This window comes from Argiope bruennichi, chromosome 10 (genome assembly GCF_947563725.1).
Source record: "Argiope bruennichi chromosome 10, qqArgBrue1.1, whole genome shotgun sequence".
Classification (NCBI taxonomy): domain Eukaryota; kingdom Metazoa; phylum Arthropoda; class Arachnida; order Araneae; family Araneidae; genus Argiope; species Argiope bruennichi.
Genome location: NC_079160.1, coordinates 82,019,436 through 82,036,702, shown reverse-complemented (window position 1 = coordinate 82,036,702; position 17,267 = coordinate 82,019,436). Strand labels below are relative to the sequence as shown.

The following is a 17,267-nucleotide window of genomic DNA, read 5'->3' as shown; positions in this document are numbered from 1 at the left end:
CCGAAACAGGGGCAGGTAAGTCATATTATATATATATATATATATATATATATATATATATGATGAACAAGAATGGATTAATAACATAAAAAAAGATAGAAAGTATAAGAAATGCATTATATTGTCAAATGAAAGAAAATTATAATATTCTTGCACATTATTTTATTAGAATTTGACCAATAATTCACCTATTAAATAACTGATAAGTGTAAGCTTATATACATAACATAATCCAATTTCCTGTCTTCTACAATAATAAGAAGCGAAATATGTGGATATTTTGCAAATTGGCTATATATTTCAAGATGCATTATAGATGTCGACTTCTAAAATTTCTATACAAATTAAAGATGTTAAATATGAACACCAGTTGCAGATTAGAGTAAGTCCAACAGACAATAATTTGTTTGCTCTTTTTGAAACTAAACTTCCCATATGTCTTATCCTGTTATAGAATGGATTCTGATAAATGATGCTCCAAAATTCACACAGTTCATAAACAGCATTAATCATGTGTCATAGACTGAAATCCAGCCAGCCATATTTTGAATTTTACATTGTGATGACTATATATTAATTATCAGTAAATCTGCATAGTCAAAGTTACAAATAGGGATAGTGTGGATAGTGACAGGAGAAAAAGTTGTAAACTGAGTTTCCTCATTCATCAAATGTTCCCATTAATATTAAAATAACTCAATAAAAGCTAATCCAATAATATAACTAGTAATACATTAAAAAATTACCACTTTCTAGGCATCCAAATGCTGGACATATGTTTCATATTTCTCCAAAATTTAATAAGACAACTTAATACAAAATAGGGAAATTTCATTTTAAGAAATTAACAAGGTCAAGAATAACAGCCTAATAGAAATTTCATTTCCATATAATGACAATTTTTAATGTTTCACAAAATTTCAGGCCATTTCATAATAGAATTTTTATTAAATTAATAATAAACTAAGCATATATGATGATGACTACTTATTTAGCCTTAAAAGGAATTTCAATGCTATTTTAAAAATGTGAAAGCAATGATTATCAAATCTAAATGTTAGTATGAAATATTTTTTTTAGCACCATGGTATGGTATGCTAGGCTTCAAAAGCAGCAATTTATACCAATTGCTGCATGAGTTTCAGGTAACTATTGAATTTTAACAACTATTAGACTAACAGAAAAGATTCAGAATCTTAAAATAATGTATCAGAAATCAAATTATTTAGAAAACTATAAATTACTAACATATATAATTACAAAAATTAAGTAAGAGGCCATTTTACAAAAAATTTCACTTTATTATTATGAGAATTTCACATTTGTATCGTATTTTCTGTATCACTTTCATTACAATATACATTGTAAAGACATTCATAGTCACAAAAAATATTAATATCATAAAAAATAAAAGGCTAGTGAAAATATTATCAATTATTCCAACCAGTCATTGCAAATGTAAGGTTAGCAACAACAAGAAAAAAAATGGCAATTTCATAAAACATTCAGATTTATTTAACTTTCAAAAGCTCTCATTAATATTCGAAGACTTTCAGCTCCTTCGTTTTAAGGGGGGGATGGAATCAATAATTTTCACATAAATTTAAAAGTATATCTTATGTTAGAATTATACATTTAAATTGATTTCTAATCTATATACTTAAAAAAATTTAATAAAATTAAAAATAAATGTTTAAAAACTGACTATTCTGTCACTGAATAAAGATTTTTTTGCTATGTACTAACAATAAATAATACTGTAGCATAATTTCAATGCCGAGCAGTTCAATTTTCAAAGGATACATATTCAAGAAAAGAAACACGGAAATTTCCACTGCAAATTCCTTTTACAGTAAAACCCATAAAATAAGTACACGGGCATAGCAAATGATATGTAATCTGGCGGAAAAAATAAGGGCGACAATGAAAACCCAACACAATGTTATATCACGGGTTTTAATTTATTTAGAGATAATATTTCAATATAAATTACAATTCATTCTTACGGAAAATCAGTATAATCATTACAGATCACATAAATAATTAATTTTCAATCATTACAGATAACATTAATTAATTTTCCAAACAAACTAGGTAAAAAAAAGTTCTAAAATCATATACTATGTTTATATTATTTCACATCTTCCACACCACAATATACTCTTTACTTTAAAAAAAAATAATAATAAACAAATTCAAAAGAAACATAGCATCGACACGACAATAAGCATAAATTTCTAAGCTGAAGAAAAGTCTGAATTACACTAAACAAAAATAATAAATATAAACACGACTACTTTAATGGCGCACAAAATGACAAAAGAAAAGATTAAATAAAAGAGTCATGAATTACCTTAGAAGTTTCAGAAAGATGACATAATACTCAGTTAAATTATTAAAATTCAACTGTCATGACAACGTAGTGAGAAATGAAAAGTGAAATCTGATTTCGGACGAACATGAATATTTTTATGTTATTAGGCTGCTAAACTTACATGTTGCCGTATTGTAAAAATTTTACTAGTTTCCGTTTCTCAATGTGATCTAAAGCATTTCTGATAACACAGCATTTGTGAGTGTGTGTATGAATTTTAGTATAAAAAAAATAAATGTAAAATATTATTAGTGTAAACTTTTTGTCAGTTTACTTTTTATTGGAAAAATCGTTTTTAATTCGAAAATTTGAAATTCTTAAAATTAAGATATTTAATAAATTAAATATCCTGTTGGCAATTCACCCTTTGTTATTATTTTGATTTGATTCATTTCGGCGGAAAGCTTTTAATAGCGTTTGTTCGAAGCTTTATTGGAACAAGTTTCCTGTACTTTAAAAAATAAACAATAAAAATTTAAATATTATTTTGTATTTCGTGGTGTAAAATGCAAATTTCTTATTAAATGATTATACAAGCCATTTATTTTAAGAATGAGTAACATTTATATTCAAGAACCACCAACAAACGGAAAAGTAATTTGTCTTTATTTGTTAAAAAAATGTATTTTTGAATTAAAATTTTAATTTAAGTTTCAGTATTTATTTTAAAGAAGGAATATTTAATAAAAATGAACAGGTTATCAGATTAATCAAAACAAAGTAAAAGAATCAATTTTATATATATATATATTTCTCTCCAGAAGTTAACGAATATGTTAAATGCGATATTTGCAATACAATATGTTAAATGCGAATTTTACCAAGGGAAATTCACAACAGCATCGAATTTCGATTCCTACAATTTAGATAAAAGGCATTACATCTTTCGACAAAAAAATAAGTTGATCCTTTTCCATTTGTAGTGTTGTTTGTAATTGGATGTCGCTATTTAAGATTAATCTGATTCATCTTATTTTAATGTGTAAAATAAGACATTAATTTAAATTTTATATTGAGTAAATGTTAAAGATTTAACCATCCAATATTTTGGCCAGGCATTATATGCTTTATGAACATTAGTAGAATGTGAAATGCTGTTTACTGTGACATTTAAATAAATGTGATTTCTCTTTTTTTCTCTATATAAAACACTATTTTGATCAATAAGGAATTAATTATTGAATCAACTTGGATATTTTACCTGTAATAAAACAGATAACCTTGTTTGTAACATATTTTCATATTTCTTGATTGAAAGTTTTTTCTTAATTTTACTATTCAGAGTTTATTTTATTTATTAATTATCAGATTATAAACGAATATTTATTTCAGGATATGGCTTCGATCTTAGTGCAAGGATATACTTTTGTTAGAGTCATTATTTCAAAACACCTCACTTGGAGATATATATATTATTTTACCTACCTATAACATTATTATGTTAGATATAAATATTACTCTTAAGTTTTAAATATTTGGAACTATTTTGTTATTTGTCTCTTTCAGGAAAATCTTGCAGATTCTTCTATTCCCCCCCCCCCTTTCACACTCACCATTAAAAAATTCTCAATTATATGAAAAATCATTCACATTGGCATAATTATTTAGATTCAAACTTGTCCTTTGTAAACTTATTAGACTTGAGAAACCATCTGAAAAGTTTAAGATGCAATTATCAGATAAATTATTCATTATTTTAATATTATAGTATGTTTATTTACATGCTGACAGAATCATAATTTTGACATAAGTTCAATGTCTTGATAATTTAAAACCTTATCTTAAATTTTTAAAGAAATAATATCTTGTAAAGCATTGTGTGATGTATTTTTTTTTCCCTTGTGTATAGTTTTGATAAGTTCATAGCTGTTTTTGTATGATGATTAATAAAACAAAGAAATAATTAAGTTTTATAGTTATTTTTTATGATGATTTTTATTGTAAAGAAATTAATTAATTAATTAAAACATTCAAAATTTAAAGGGTATTATATATCGTTGCTTTAATATTATAAATACTGAATGGCACTAATAAATTTTAAAATATTTCATCTTTTTTAACATATTACATATGAACTTTATAAGAAAAGGATAAACACATTTTTAAATGAGAATCGAACCTTCAAAGCCAATTTCTTTTAAATATATATCTTCATTTGCAATCATTAATTTAATTTTGCTTGTTCTCTTATTCTGAATATTGTTTAGTTCCTTTTTATTTAATGTTTTTTTAATATATATTTTAGGTCTAACTGATTAAATTCCTATTTCTTAAATATTTATTTATATGTTTAATCTTAGTGTCATTGTTTTTAATTAAAATATTAGTTCCTTTTTGAGATTTATATACATATTTAAAAAAATTTCTTAGTTAAATTTCAAAAATTGTTCCTGTTGTTATAAATTTTATTGTTTCTGAAAATTATGCTTTACAAAACAATGATTATTATTCTTTATTTTAGCCATATTATTATTTATTTGCTAGCATTCATTTTTGTACCTTTATTATTTAGGAAGAATACAATTCAATATATTAAATTAGTGCTTTTCATTTAGGATTTTTCAAAAATGTATTTTCATGGATTTTTAATTTTTTATTGAGAAAGTTCATAAAATGTATCTTATTAATGAACCAATTTTATCACCTCTGCTCAATATAGTTTTCTCCCATTTGAAAACACTTAATTTCCATTTTAAAGAAAAATTTTATTTATATCATTTTTATCAATTTTTCTGTGTGTAGTATTTAACTCATTTTATTTTAAGAAATTAAGTATAATATTATTTGTTATTCTGTCTTAGGTTCTGTTGAATACAACTGCTGGTGATATAGATATTGAATTGTGGTCTAAAGAAGCTCCAAAAGCTTGTCGCAACTTTGTACAACTCTGTCTGGAAGGATATTATGATGGAACAATTTTTCATCGTATGATAAAAGGTTTTATTGTCCAAGGTGGAGATCCATTGGGTGATGGTACTGGTGGTGAATCAATTTATGGGCATCCTTTCAAGGTTTGATTTGATTTTGAAAAATATACAGTAATTTTTAACTTTAAAAAAATTAGTAATTAATTTTGTTGAAATTTTTATAGGATGAATTTCATTCTCGCTTGCGCTTTGTTCGTCGTGGGCTGGTGGCTATGGCAAATTCTGGAAAGGATGATAATGGAAGCCAATTCTTTTTTACTCTGGGGGCAACTCCAGAGTTACAAAATAAAAATACAATATTTGGAAAGGTAAATATTTATTTTCTTCTTTTTTTTATACACCTTAAAATTACTAAAACTTTTTGAACCAGGAATCTTGTCTTTGATCTTTAAAATAAACATAGTAGTGAAGATGATCCTTGTATCGTAGTTTCTTTTGAACAGATTTATAAATCAATATAACAGCAACAACAACAACAAAAGAGTCAGCAAATATTATTTTTTTTATCAGTTAAATCTTTTATCAAATTTAATCGTCTTTGCTTTTTTTTTTTTTTTTTTTTTGAAATTCTTATTCAATTTGTATTTCCTAGAAGATGAGGCATTATCTGAATGTTTAAAATGAATATTAAAAAATATCTGCATAGTTTAACAAAATATTCTGAAAAATAATTATGAGATTATTTTTCAAGGAAATAAAACTTTTATTCTCATTGATTTGTTACAGTTTTACATACGAGGGTGGATAGAAAAGTTTTTGGCCTAACAAGAAAAAGAAAAAAAAATCTGTTGAATGATTGTTTTATTTTTCAACATTTAATAATTGCTTTTTATTTCAACTTGCTTCAGCAATGGAGCACTTTATTGATTCCCTCTCTGTAAAAGCTTCTACCTAAGGCCTTAGTGTAGGTATTCATCACTGAGATGACTTTGGTATTAGAACAGAATTTCTTTCCAGCCAGGAATTTAACTAAGAATTTTTTCAGGTTGGGGAAGAGGTTATTTACTGTTTTGATTGCTGCTTGGACGCAGGAGAATAATGATTGATTCATGTCTTGTCTACAATAACGAAAAACCATAAAAAAGTCATTTGGGCTTGAATTTATATCTCCAAATATTGTTCCAATATCATCATGTGCTGCAGTTTTCGATCGAAGATCAGCAAACTTGACACCCATCTTGCTGATAATTTTCTCATACTTAAAATATGATGTACTCATTCTTTGGATTTATCAATAGATTCAGTAACTTCTGTCAGTTTTGATTGGCGATAATTTATAATGTTTTTGTGAATTTTTCTAATGATTCCATCTGTAGGGTCTGATTTTGGTCTTTCAGAACATTCTGCATTTACAGTGCTTGTATAAACATCCTTAAAATCTGCAACCCATGATATTTAACTTTTGTAAATGAAGGATTATTTTCCCCAGTGTTGCATCTAACTTATAATATCTGTTGGGGATGAGCCTTTTTTAAGAAAAATAAATTTTTATTACAGCTCACATTTCAGTTTTCTCCATACTCGGCTAAAAACAACAGCAGAAAATTTTAAAGCAGTATATTCTTTGAAATATACAAGAAGTATTAAACAAAAAAGGCATTTTGAAGTGCCTTAGTCAAAGTAACTCTGTGAGTGCCACTGCTTGGTGAAGCCAGAGACTTTTCACCCCACCCTTGTATTATATATTTGTTACAGTTTGACATAAATTTTTATTTTTATTTTCAAAATTTTAATAAAATTAATTTCTTTTATTAAATTCTTTTCCTTTAAAATTAATATTTTATTATATAAGTGTTATTTTGAGAAATTCAAATGTATAGAATTGGTTATAGTCAATTTTTGAGGTAATTTATTAAAAGCTAGGGCTTTCCCAAACATTTATTAACTCAATCAATTTTATTTGTAATAAAATTTATCATTTTTAAAAATCTGCTAGATTTCCAGGTGGGAAGGGGAAGTGCAGGAGTAGTAGAGTAATTTTTTTAAAATTATTAATATCTATAATTTATAACTAAGTCCTGAAGATCAGCAGTGCTGATCATGTTCCTTTGAAGAAAACCATTTTTGAAACTAAATATTATCATTGTTATTAAATTTATGAAAATTGTAGATAAAGATAATCATTTTGCATAGCTATGAATGATTATATATCATTTTTCAAATTGAAAATCCTTGATTTAGTGTTAGTTTTTCCTTTGTTCTTGGAGTAAAATTTAATTGTGATTCACAATGACTTAAATAATTTCACCAATTTGTTCTTGAAATCTCTAGAAAAAAAATATTTTATCATATTAATAACAATTTTGCTTTTGATAACTTTTCTTTCTCATATGATAAATCAAACTAGTTTTGCTTGAAGAATTTTATTAATGAATTTTAAATTATTTCATTGTGTAATTTTTTGAAGTATTAAAATTATTTTGTATATATTTTAGGTTACTGGAAATACCATATACAATATGTTAAAACTTGAAGAAGGCCTTGTGGATATAAATGACAGACCTCTTTATCCACACAAAATAATATCAACTAAAGTAAGTTCTCTGTTTTTGTGGGGTTTTTTCCCCCTTTTCTATTTTGCCTTTTTCTTCCTCTTTGAATAAGAGTGGTATTTATATTTTTATACTTGGAATATTAAGCATATTTATCTAATAAAATATTTCTAGGATCTAATATTAGGTAAATTCCTATTAAGAATATTAACTATCACATCAATTCTTCAATTGACTTCAGAAAACTTTCTTCAGGTGATTTCGCAGAAATTTTGTTGATTAACATCAATATAAAATTATTATCAACGTCACTGATTATTGATTAATTCTAATTGTTAATTTCTACACAACTTAAGTAAATTAAATCAGATATGAATTTGAAGAAGAACATATTGCAGAGATAATGAAAATCTCTATTCAATTCATAATTGGACAATCAGGGTGGAAATAATGGGAGTAAAAATTTTACCTTTGCATTATTCCCTTACAATTAAAGATAGAAAAATAGTTCAAATTTGGCAAATTTTTGTCATATCTCAATGAATAACTCTTGCTATGAAAGGTTTTTGATAGCTAACTTAATACTTAAGATTGAGAATTGGTTTTCAATTGCCAACTTTGATTGCTTTTAACCTTAGCTTCTTAGCAATGTGTCATTAATTGCATTCCATTTCATCTTCTTTGTTCCATCCTCTTTTATGTACTAGGAAATTAGAAGAAAAAATATCACAATCCTACATTTCCATTGAAAAAAAATCTATCTTTACCTCATAATTTTTTGACATTTTTTTTATTTTATTATTTTTTATTTAATCATTCAAAATTTATTTTACTCTTAGGAGAATGATTTTATACTCCCTGAATTTTACAAATCTGAATTACTGCAATAAATTATTAGCATATTTTGTGTTTAAAACTTCTATTTTTATCTTAGGTATTTGGATGTTCATATTCTAAACATTCCTTTGTCTTATAATCATTAAAATTCACAGAATTGCTGTTGTTTTGTAGCAATTATACTCTTTCTTTATAAGATGCTTTTATTTAATTTTAAAATTATCTTATAAAATTTTTAAACTATTATTTTCTAATTTTGTAATAAAACTTTATCAGTTCTATATATAAATTATTACAATAAATTTTGAATGATCTGTATTTTAATAGGTGTTATCTAATCCATTCCCAGATATAGAACCCAGAATTAAGACCAAACTTGAAGAAAAAGTTCCTGAAAAGCCCAAAGAAAAAGTTCAAAAGTATGTTCAGTTTAGCATTACTGTTTTAAGATTACATGTAATAGTTATTAACTATGAATTGAATTGTGAGAGTGTTTTCAAAGCTTCATTTAAAAAATTATTTACTTTTACTCAATTATTTAATTATTCATTTGTTTTGCATTTATTATTTTACTTATTTGTATTCAAGTCTTAATTAAACCATAAATTTTATGCATCTGCAATTCTTTTTCGAACTAGCAAATTAAGTATAAATTTATAAATAGTTGTAAAATTTAAACAAAATTTATACATGTATAAAAGAAGTGCAAGTAAACTTTTTACTTTATAACTGCTTTATAATGCTTTTCATAAAACAATAGATATAAAGAATTATTGTATATTTCATAAACGATAATATATCAAAATTAATAGTCACATAGCCACCTTTAACTCATTTTTTTTATTTATTATGCTAGAATAGGAGTGGCAGTTTGTAATTTCTATGTGTTAATCATTATAATTTGCCTATCCTATTGCTTGTTAGATTTTCTATTTTATTTCATAATTCTAATGGACGCATGCAAAATCGTTTGACAAGTTTTTGATTACTACTGGTGATATAATGAAATTTTTAAGGACTTAAAACAGGGTGCCCAAAAAAAATGGAGCAAATATTTATTTTCTTAATTGTTGTAATTTGACACATACTTCCAGTTTGCAAAGTGTCATCAATAAGGTATACAAATGTATGAATAAGTTTTAGCTTCTATAAAGGGGAATAATGTTAGAAAAATTAAATTTTTACATGTTCCTCAGCAAAAAAGTGCCAAGAAGTAAATAGTTTTTCTGACACCCATTAATAAGGTCATAAAAGTTTCATGCTTCTCTCTGTAAAAATTTCTGAGATATAAATTTATTGACTTAGACCACTTTTTTATACTTCTGATCAATGTTTCAGTGAGTTTTTCATTATAATTTTCATGTATAATATACACATCACAAAACATTATTAATGGCTCAAAATCATTAAATGATAATGCATTTATTAAATTTTAATAATTGATCTGATTATGCATTAATTAAAGTGCTTAAAAACTTGTTCAAAATGAGCACTTTTGACACATTTACAAAGTTGCATCTTTTTAATAATACTTTTGCATATTCAATCGAGGTTCATCAATCATCACTTTAAAAGATAGCCTTTTTCAATTTGTCAACAAAGATGTACTAAGCATATAATGCCAAAAACCATTTTATTCTTTAATTCATACATAATGCCAATCAAAATTAATTCAGTATATCAATCAGCATTTTCTTGTATAAATAGTTTTGGAAAATGCCACATAATGCACTTTAGAAAAACGCCGTTAATGATAGTAAACTTCTTGATTTTTTTTATTTTTTATTATTATTATTCCAAAAGTGATTGTTTGAAGCTTAATGTTCTATCTCAATTAAAGTGACGTTCACCTGTTCAAATTGCATTTCATAGATAGGAAAGATTTCGTTTTACCTAACGTAGAACCCAACTGTAAAATTATAGGAATTGATCATGTAGTTATTTATGTAACTATTGTATAAATTCATGGACACCATGAATATTGTATGTTTACCACTTATTATGTTGAAATATTTTGTATATTGTTAATTTTGAATAATGAGCTCTGTACTCACTAGCAGTTGACACTTGAAAAATAAGCCAAATTACCAATTTCTTCATTACATGTTTAATATCTTAATCTCCCTATTCTTCTTTAGGAAAGTAAGGATCTTGTAGTTTGTAATGTTAAAATGTTCTGTAAACACACTTTCTGGAAGGATGTTGGGCATTTATAAAATAAAGTTTTGTATTCTTCAGAAACAGATAATTTTTGTATTCTTCTACAATTATGTTAGAATTATGATTATATACAGCATGAATTGTCAGCATTTTGAAATGTTCCTTATTACTAAAATATGTCATTTTTTTAAAAATATGCATGTTTTGAGCAAAGAATTTTATTTTGGTCCCCACTTTTCCATTTTTGAGAGACATCTCAAAAATGATACTTTACATTACATTTTCTATGGAGAGGATGATGACAGAGTCCCCCATCCCAAATTTCTTCTATTGAGAAAATCTCATTCATATTAAAACTCATGATGTCTAGATGCAACATTGATAGTTGCTTGCTTCTTTTCATGCTTCGTTTTCTATATATATCACAAATTAAAGCCATTATACAGCTTAATTTTGTCCTTAATTAATTTTCCAATTTCAACAACTGGATTGATTTCACCAATTAATTTTACCCTTTTGCATGCATAGCTAACCAAATAGAATGCTGCGTGTTTATTGCACAAGTATAATTTAAAATAATACTTTTATTGATGTCGTAAATTTTATTTCATCATTCGTTGAAGTTACTAAATTAATATTATTAATATTGTGGGTAAACAATTGCTAAAAGAGTTATTCTTATTACTGATTAGTATTCAAAATTCACCTTGATCTATAAAAATTAAAAAAAAAAAAATCTTAAATATTTTCAAAAATCTTAGTGATATCAGGCAGTTTAGCACAGTTTCACATGTACTTAAAAATGTCTGCCATTTTTAATAGATTTTTATTTAGTTTTTGTAGGTAACATTTTTCTATAGTTTTTATATTAAAATTTGCTTTAAATTACCTCTTTCATCTATCAAAAAACAATTAAAGAATGGAATAACTACTGGAATTTTGAAAAAGAATTTATTATCTTAATTTGTTTTTTTATTTATTTCTGCAATTTTTATACCCACCTGCCTTTTTTCCTCCCCAGAAACTTTAAATTGCTATCATTTGGAGACGAGGCTGAAGAAGATGAAGCTGAAATTATGGCTGTTACTGAAGTGAGTTTGTTTACAATCTTAGATTTCTGTGATATGTTGGTACAAGAGCATTATTTAAAATACAATTTATTTATTTATTGTGTAAATAATTGAAAAAAATTCTGCATATATATATATATATATATATATATATATTCATTGTTACTCATATTGACTAATTAGCTTTATTCATTTTTACTAGCTTATAACTGCTTAAAATATAAATGTATTTTGGATTTATTTATGTATTTTTTGCCATTATTTATCATTAGAAATACAAAGGCCAAAGCAAAAGCAGTCATGATTTGGCAAATGATCCAAAATTAAGCTCAGTGCCAGCTGTTGATCTGAATAAAGACCCAGAAGAAAAGCAGCCATATATAGATAGTTTGCGTAAAACATTTGAAAAGGCACATGCTGATAGAATGCAATCTAAAACTGATGAGGAAAAAAGGGAAGACTGTGACTCTAAAGTTAAAAAGTCAAATGAAGAAGAAACAGATGAATCTTTGGAGAAAAGGTATTTTTAAATAATAATAAAGCAATCAGTTTTAGTATAGAGTATTTGAAAGTTATTTTGTCCTGTTAGAGAAAATTTATCTTTTTATATTTAATCTTTAAAGTGTATAACCTAATTCTTTCGAACAATAATAGAAACCTTGCTATCATTTATTCAACATTTAAGCTGTATATATAATAATGTGCTTTAATTTTTTTAATTTATATATTTAAACTGGACAGTATTATGATGTTTTTATGGTTACCCCTCACCAAATAACTCAAGCATTTGTTTTCAAAACTAGTAATACTTTCATTACATAAATTGGCAGATTTAGACATTTTGCAGCATCTACATATTGTAGTACATATTGTGAGACTCTTTTTGTAATAAGCTCATCAAATTAGTTTTTCAACATATTCTTTTAACTTAATCAATTTCTTAATGATTTAAATAATTTATTTTTGTAACTTTGCCAGAATGCATATTTAAATTATTATTTTTATTATGACTATGCATCACCCATCTTTATACATAATTATATTTAAACTTACTTTTGCTTATAATTACTGCAACAACTAACTAACCATAATGAAGCATACAGGAGCATGATCAATTATATTTGATAAAAGATTAATATAATTGTAACATTTTATAAATCATAGAATTTATATTTTTTTTGGCAACTAGATTAACACTTTTTTTAAAAGTGAGTCTACCTACAACTTATTCTCAGTTCAAAGACCCTAAGCATTTGCTTAATCAGTCCAACATTATGGTTATATTTAAATAATATGAAAATAAATATCTGTCTCTCATCATATGTTGTTCATCCACTAAACAGCATCAGAAACTCAATGTCATGTTTAGATGTGATGTGTTGTATAATGACTTTTTAAAATATTTTCTTATAAATACATTTATCTTATTTTTAGCCTTTTCTTGTCAGATTATTTATAATACTTAAACATGTATACATATATATTCTGAATTTAGGAAGCATTTCATTATGTAGTACTGACATCAACTTTAAGTGTAATTATGGTAAATTAATTTGAACTGCTATGTTAATTAAAAATTACTTATCAAATTATGTATGCAGTAATTATAGTACTAAATTCTCTCCCTATCCCATCACATCTTTTCAAGAGTGACTTTTTTTAAAAAAAATTTTTGTTATCACAGAATTGTATTATATTACCCTAAAGCATTTATGACAAATAGCTGTAAGGATATTCATGGAGCAAATTTTAATCAAATACCTTGGATCGCAATGACATTTTGAATCAAATACCTTACGCAATGACATTTTGAAAAATGTTTGCTCATGTATTTAGAAAAATATCCTCTAAGTGATTTTATGAAAATAATATGTTTGTTTCATCTCCAATTCGGTTCACAAATCATATATTAAAAAGTTAAGTTTCAAAAAAAAAAATAGATAGGAGTTTTTTTTTTTTTTTTTTTTCCTTTTAAAGTGGAAATATTTTTCTAATTTTCTTTTTTAATAAAAATAAATTTACAATTTATGTATTTTAAGTAATAAATATAAATATGTTTAAAAAATGTTATCACTTTCAACTTTATAGATAATTACTTTTAGAATTAATTTCCTATGTTGAAATTTATTTTTATTTTCCATTCAAATTTATTTGAAAAACTGTTTCATTAATTTTTTATTGAATATATTTTTTTCAATTTTTATTTTATTTTTTCTAGGAAAGAAATTCAGAAACAAATCAAAGAGTTAAAAAAAGAACTAAGAGGAAAGAAAAAGGAAAAAATTGTTGTTCCTGAAGAAACTAATGAAAAAGGTGAGGAGAAAAAAATCCTTTGAATTGCATTTATTATGAATTATTTCCCTAATTGCTCATATTATTCCATCTTTTTTCTGTGTTAGCTATTGTAAAATTTTCTTAGATGAACTTTAAAATTGGATATTATTTTTATATTTTAAAAACAGCATGTTCGAACTATAAGCAACGACAATGATTTTTATAAATATGCTGAACAGAATAAAAACTTATCTGTTATTAATTACTAACTTCTTTTATATCTTTTATTGTTGTTTGGAATACAATGTAAATAATGTCTCTTAAAAAGTGCGAAATGATTAATAAATTTTAGTTAACCAAATATTTTTATTTTTAATAATTAAAATTGGTAGCAGATATGCCAGAAATTGGCATGTCTCTTATAATAATTTATATTTATAGGCAGTTTGAAATCTTGCTATAAATTACATAGCTTAGTTATTTTTTAGACATTGCTTATATTTCTGTATAGATTTATTTCCACTAATTTTATAAAAAGACATTGATTCATTTACATTTTTTTTTTATATTTTTCTATAATATATAGATAAAAAATATATAAAGTATATTTACAGGAGATTGTTTAAAAACAGATTTGTGTGCAAGTTTATCAGAAAAGTATTCAATTCACAGGTCATAGGTTTTCATATATGCTCAAGTTATTTCTCAATTGATTGTCTTTTGAGAAGAGAAAGTCATAATCATTAATATTGCTAACTACATTATTATGTATTCATAGTGTGTCATTCTGAAGCATATTTTGATTCACTAAATATTGTTTTTGTTGTTTCTATAAACTGTAAGATGAAGAGATACGAAATAAAATTTTCATATATATTTGTTGCCAATACTTGGGTACAGTGCATGCTGGTAATGTCTTTATATTTTCTCTGGAAAAATCTGCTAATTTCATAGATGCTTTCTTTTCTATAAAAAATTTGCATTAAAACACACATTACATCTTTCTATATTAATCAATTCCAAATTTTTTAATGGATTTCAGACAATTAAATTAAGTCAATTAAAATGATGAAAAAATATTTTAGCTGCTAAAAAATAAATCTAAAAGTAATATAATTATCATTCTTAAATATAATGTTCCATATGAAATTATTTGTATGATTTTTACATTCTCATATACTAAGAAATTATTGTTAAGGGCAAAATAAAATTCAATCTTAAGACTTTGACGACTCTCCATGTTTGAGATGACTCTAAATTTAAAGGGGGAAAAAAAAAAAAAGCACAATGAGCTAAATGGATGTGATTTTATCTGTCTTTGCACCAAGTATTAAATGAAACTCTATAAGAAGTTTGTGTGCTTCTGAAATTGCTAAAGAAAGAGTCAAGTATATAAAATTAAGTACACTGCTTTATGATCATACATATCTGTATCAGATAAGATAATAAGATTTTTTAAATTATACTTGCATTATCATTCCTCTGACTTGCCTCAATTTTTTATTCTGAGCACAATTGCAACATTTCTGATTTTACAGAAAATCCACTATTTTAATTAGCTAGAATGGTTTATTTGAGAATATAGGAAATACTATTCCTGCTGGCTTTTAGAAATTTCACAGTATAGCATTACTTCACTACAACATTAAAAAAAAAAAAAAAAAAAAAAAAACCTCTGAATGAAATTTAGAAGAATTTGAAAGTATTCTTTAATTAAGAATAAGAAATGTATCAATTATTTTATTTTGTACTATAAATAGAGAGCATATTTCTAATTTGGTCTTTTCAATATCATGCTCATATAAAATTTAAAATTCTCTTTGTTTATTTATTTCTAACTTTAAAAGTTCTAACTTTTATTATTTTGTGGGGCAGTGCCTAAAATAAAATAGCTATCTATTTTCAACACTATATTAAATTTATTTTTCTGTTTTTATGTTGATACTTGTTATTTAAAATTCCTGTTGCAAAAAATATTTAAATAATCCTTTTATTTTTATTTTGGAGACTTTGTATTTAAAATTTAAGACTAATTTTATCTCTGCATAGAATCAGAAAAGGAGGAGAATGATGTCCTAGCAGAATATCATAAACAATTGGCCAAATATAAATCAAAACCAGTTACACGCAAAGGAACATCAGAAAGAGAGGAACAGGTTAGAAATTTGTTACTTTTGACCCTTAGAAAAATCTTTAAATTAGTATTTGCTTGGTAATATTAATTAATAATGTGAAAAATCTAATTTTTTTTTTCATCTGTAGAATAAGAGAAAAGGGTTTTTAAATGAATGATCATTAAACATTTGAATTCATTCTCTATTAATTTATAATAGAGAATAAATATATACCATGAAACATCAATATAATATAAAACAGCATAAAGATGTGTGATTGAATTTTTTTATAAATATAATGTCATTAATGCAAATTCATTTAAAAATAAGAAATTATCATTTGATGTGCTGATTATCTATAAATGTTAAGAATAGTATTATGATTAAAATTAAATTCATTAAATGCTTTCCTTAGTAGTTTTTCAGACAAAATAAATTAAAAATTCAATAAGTACCACCAGCTAATTAACAATGCTGTTCAGTTCCAATTCATTAATTATTCAAAAATTAATTGAAGTCATGATATTGGTATAACAGTTTTACATGTTCCTGATAAGTATTATCTGTTCTTGGAATATTCCAAAAGCACTTTCTCATTACAGTGTGGTTATGAATGAAACATCATATAAATAAATAAAGATAAACATTGCTTTACATCTTATTAAAAAAATTTATAATTCATCTCTAATATGTATTTATGAAGAAATTCTATCATTTCTGCTTGTTTACTAAGTGCATGATTCTTTTTTAACAGACACTGAAGTTTTTAGAGAGGTTTAAAAGTTCTATGGAAAAAGCAAAACAAGTTCATAAAGATGAGGACGAAGTAAAGTCTGATGAAGATGACAATGAAGCTTGGTAGGATTACTTTTTATTTAGTTGTATAAATTTTACAATCGTGTCTGTATTTAGAAGTATTTCCAAAGTTTACTAAAAATTTTTATCATACTTGTTTTTATCTAAAACATCACAATGTGATATCTTGATCTAGTATACACATAGCAGTGTTGGCTTTTAGA

The 17,267-nt window shown here is 24.8% G+C and overlaps 2 protein-coding genes across 4 annotated transcripts in view; one reads left to right on the top strand and one right to left on the bottom strand.

Annotated features, from left to right (window-relative positions):
• The window catches only part of LOC129988493 (hamartin-like), a 35,610-nt gene extending 33,112 nt beyond the window's left edge, over positions 1-2,498 (bottom strand). For all 3 annotated transcript variants that reach the window (XM_056096732.1, XM_056096734.1, XM_056096733.1), the window contains exon 1: positions 2,354-2,498. The gene's annotated coding sequence lies outside the window, so the exon portion shown is untranslated. The remainder of the gene's footprint in view (positions 1-2,353) is intronic.
• A 259-nt stretch (positions 2,499-2,757) lies between these two features.
• Positions 2,758-17,267, top strand: part of LOC129988954 (spliceosome-associated protein CWC27 homolog) — a 14,792-nt gene continuing 282 nt past the window's right edge. Inside the window, exons 1-10 of the mRNA XM_056097248.1 lie at positions 2,758-2,968; positions 5,176-5,385; positions 5,466-5,609; positions 7,737-7,835; positions 8,958-9,049; positions 11,812-11,881; positions 12,133-12,380; positions 14,079-14,173; positions 16,184-16,290; positions 17,003-17,106. Coding sequence (XP_055953223.1) covers positions 2,927-2,968; positions 5,176-5,385; positions 5,466-5,609; positions 7,737-7,835; positions 8,958-9,049; positions 11,812-11,881; positions 12,133-12,380; positions 14,079-14,173; positions 16,184-16,290; positions 17,003-17,106 — 1,211 coding nt within the window. The 5' untranslated portion in view covers positions 2,758-2,926. The remainder of the gene's footprint in view (positions 2,969-5,175; positions 5,386-5,465; positions 5,610-7,736; positions 7,836-8,957; positions 9,050-11,811; positions 11,882-12,132; positions 12,381-14,078; positions 14,174-16,183; positions 16,291-17,002; positions 17,107-17,267) is intronic.